The 3944-nt window shown below is 42.5% G+C and overlaps 1 protein-coding gene across 1 annotated transcript; it reads left to right on the top strand.

Moving 5' to 3' along the window:
• Positions 1-290: 290 nt before the first annotated feature.
• On the top strand, positions 291-3322 carry LOC110883035. Its single transcript, XM_022130901.1, has 3 exons — positions 291-1527; positions 1573-1793; positions 2471-3322. Exons 1-3 carry the CDS (start codon positions 291-293, stop codon positions 3320-3322), a joined length of 2310 nt encoding a protein of 769 aa, XP_021986593.1.
• The last annotated feature ends 622 nt before the right edge of the window (positions 3323-3944 follow it).

Genomic DNA, 3944 nt, shown 5'->3' with positions numbered 1-3944 from the left:
ACGATATGATGGAGATGTTGAAATCAATTCAGCTTGACTTACAGAATCAAAGACTTGAATTGAAAAATCTTGTTCAGAAGGAGGAGATGCGAGATAAAGCTGTTCAGTCACTAAACACACAAATAGCTTAACTTGCAACCGATGTGAAGGAGCTGAAGCAGAATAGTGGGAAATTACCAAGTGATACAACACCGAATCCCGCTCATCAAAAGAAGGGCAGTCCAGTCGGTCAGGTAAGTACTTTACGTAGTGGTAGGAATTATCACAAGGTCGACACTCCACCACAGCCCATGGATGGTGTGGTGGAGGATTTAGGTGAAAATGGTGAGAGTGACAATGAGTCGGAGCCGAACATTGTTAAAAGTTATGGTAAAAACACCCGACCTACAACTTCTGAACCAATCAAGGCTAAGGAAGGGGAATCTATTCTACCTCCCTTTCCTGAAGCCTTGAAGGATCCGGGTAACACGAAAATAATCAATAAAAGGGGACCTCAACCAGAGGAAATTTTAGAGGTATTTAAACAAGTAAAAATCAACTTACCCTTAATTGATGCCATTAAACAGGTTCCGACTTATGCTAAGTATCTAAAGGATTTGTGCACTCAAAAACGGCAGCACAAAGTCCCTAAAAAAGTGGATCTCACTGATGCAGTTAGTGCCGTATTGAATGGGGTCCTTCCACCTAAGCTACGAGATCCCGGGACGCCTTTAATTTCTATACAAGTTGGCGATTTTAAAATGAGTAGGGCGTTGTTGGATCTCGGAGCTAGCGTGAGTATCCTTCCAGGAAGCTTGTACGACCAATATGATTTTGGTCCACTGCGTCGTGCCGACACAACTGTTGTGTTGGCAGATTTGACTCCTAAGCTTCCTCGAGGGATAGTTCGCGATGTGATAGTTAAGGTGGAAGAGTTCTTTTTCCCGGTTGACTTTTTGGTGCTTGACTATGTTTCTGCTGATAAAAACAATCAACCAAATGTTATCTTGGGCCGATCTTTCTTAGCCACTACACATGCTCAGATCGATTGTCGCACCGGCACAGTTTACATGACATTCGGCAATAAAAAGGTCCGATTAAATGTGTTTTCTAATGTTTCTGACATGTTTCAAAGTGATGAATGTTTCATGGCAGATATTATAGATGGATGCGATCCTCATGTCGAGGACAAGATGCCCGAGTGTTGTTTGTTTTGTGACTGGGTAGAAGAAAATCACATGTGTGATTTGGAAGAGGAAGTTCGGAAGTTGGAGGCACAAGCGGTGCAAGAGAGAAGGCCTCCATGGTCCCACCAAGTGGAGAGCCTTCCAGCTGAGATCTCTTCGGGGTTGAAACCGTCACTAATCAGCCCACCAAAGGTAGAGTTGAAAGAGCTGCCCGCACATCTAAAGTATGCATTCTTAGGAGAGGATCAGACTCTCCTGGTAATTATTGCAGCTAATTTGGAGAAAGAACAAGAAGAAGCATTACTGAAGGTGCTGAAGACCCATCGAGCTGCGATCGGGTGGACTCTCGCTGATTTGAAAGGTATAAGTCCTTCTATTTGTATGCATAAAATTATTACTAATGCAGATGCGAAGCCTGCACGGGATACACAAAGGAGGCTTAATCCTAACATGCGAGAAGTGGTAAAGAAAGAGGTAATCAAGTGGTTGGACCATGGGATCATATATCCCATTTCAGATAGCGCGTGGGTGAGTCCAACCCAAACGGTGCCGAAGAAAGCAGGCATTCAAATTGTTAAGGGTGATAATGGCGAGCAGATAGCCACCCGGCCGGTAACCGGGTGGCGGGTATGTATTGACTACCGGAAGCTGAACGCTGCCACATCAAAGGATCACTTTCCTTTGCCCTTTATTGACCAGATTGTCGAGAAATTATCAGGCCAGAAATTTTACTGCTTTCTTGATGGTTATTCAGGGTACAATCAGATAGCTATCCACCCTAATGACCAAGAAAAGACCACCTTCACATGCCCCTATGGCACATTTGCATTTAGGCGAATGCCATTTGGGTTGTGTAATTCCCTGGCCACCTTTCAAAGGTGTATGATGAGCATATTCTCGGATATGGTCGGGGACGCCCGAGAGATATTTATGGATGACTTTTCAGTCTTTGGGTCATCATTTGATACATGTTTAAATGAACTATCTAGGGTGTTAGAAAGATGTGTCCAAACTAATATAGTGCTCAGTTGGGAAAAGAGCCATTTTATGGTTCAAGAAGGTATAGTGTTAGGACATGTCGTGTCAAGTAAAGGGATAGAAGTCGATAGAGCAAAAGTGAGAGTCATTTCTACTTTACCCCTACTAATGTGAAGGGCGTTCGTTCCTTTTTAGGACACGCTGGATTTTACCTTAGGTTTATTAAGGGCTTTAGTGTCATAACGAAACCTTTATGTAATCTATTGTTAAAAGATGTTCCGTTCGAATTCGATGATAAATGTTTAAATGCTTTTAATGTATTAAAGGAACAATTGGTACAAGCCCCAATCTTGCAATCACCCGATTGGACAAATCCGTTTGAAATAATGTGTGATGCAAGCGATTTCGCTATTGGGGTGGTACTTGGCCAACGAGTAGATAAGAAGCCGGTAGTTATCTACTACGCAAGCAAAACCCTCTCCGATGCTCAGTTGAATTATACCACAACGGAGAAGGAGTTGTTTGCTGTTGTTTATGCTTTGGATAAATTCCGGTCTTATATTTGTGGAAGCAAGGTAATTGTTTACTCTGATCATAGTGTAGTCAGGTACCTAATGGAGAAAAAGGACGCCAAACCGAGACTGATTCGGTGGGTCCTATTGTTGCAAGAGTTTGATCTCGAAATCAGAGACAAGAAAGGGTGTGAAAATGTAGTTGCTGACCATCTGTCACGACTACCGGTTGAAGTGGAGGAGTTCACACCCGAGATCAATGAGCATTTTCCGGATGAGTTTATAATGGCTGTAAGTTCCGGACCTTGGTATGCTAACTTTGCAAATTATCTTGTTTCAGGTACGATACCGGATGCGTGGAATAAGCGTAGGAAGCAACAATTCCTGTCGCAGGTGAAGAATTATATTTGGGATGAACCGGACTTGTTCCGAATTGGTGCTGATCAGATTATTAGAAGATGTGTGCCCGAGACAGAGTTCTTGGAAGTATTACAGCATGCTCACTCATCTGCATGTGGCGGTCACTTTAGCGGACAAAAGACAGGACATAAAGTCCTTGAAGCTGGTTTTATTGGCCAACCATGTTTAAAGACGCGTTTGAGTTTGTTAAACATTGTCCGAATTGTCAAAAGATGGGTGGGATTTCAAAAAGGGATGAAATGCTAATGCAACCAATCTTGGTTGTTGATATTTTTGATGTCTGAGGAATTGATTTTATGGGACCGTTTCCCAATTCGAATGGTAACCTATACATCTTAGTGGCGGTTGATTATGTTTCAAAGTGGATTGAAGCAATTGCCACTAAGACAAATGATCATACCGTTGTTTGCAAGTTTGTCCATTCAAACATCATTTCCAGGTTCGGGTTTCCTCGGGTGATAATTAGTGATGGAGGATCCCATTTTAAAAACTTTAATTTTGGAAAACTTTTAAAACGGTACGGTGTTGACCATCGAATTGCTACACCATATCATCCACAAACGAGTGGACAGGTTGAAGTGTCGAATAGGCAAATTAAAGAGATTTTGCAAAAGACGGTGCGAACTGATCGTAAGGATTGGTCATCTAAACTGAATGACGCCTTATGGGCATATCGCACCGCTTATAAAACTCCTATCGGCACTACACCCTATCGTTTGGTGTATGGAAAGGGTTGTCATTTACCCTTAGAGATTGCACATCGTGCTTTGTGGGTTGTTAAACAGGTGAATACTGATTATTCTGATGCAGGTGCCCACAGGTTGTTGAAATTGAGTGAATTGGAGGAATTACGCAATGAGGCGTATGA

This window comes from Helianthus annuus, chromosome 10 (genome assembly GCF_002127325.2).
Source record: "Helianthus annuus cultivar XRQ/B chromosome 10, HanXRQr2.0-SUNRISE, whole genome shotgun sequence".
NCBI classification, from domain to species: Eukaryota; Viridiplantae; Streptophyta; class Magnoliopsida; order Asterales; family Asteraceae; genus Helianthus; species Helianthus annuus.
The sequence above is the reverse complement of the archived record's forward strand: the minus strand, read 5'-3'. Positions and strand labels throughout refer to the sequence as shown.

Coding starts and splice junctions, on each gene's coding strand:
- LOC110883035 (XM_022130901.1), top strand. CDS start 291: ATGGATGGTGTGGTGGAGGATTTAGGTGAAAATGGTGAGAGTGACAAT. Junction 1,528..1,572: donor GACTCTCGCTGATTTGAAAG/GTATAAGTCCTT, acceptor TTACTAATGCAG/ATGCGAAGCCTGCACGGGAT. Junction 1,794..2,470: donor GGCCGGTAACCGGGTGGCGG/GTATGTATTGAC, acceptor AATGTATTAAAG/GAACAATTGGTACAAGCCCC.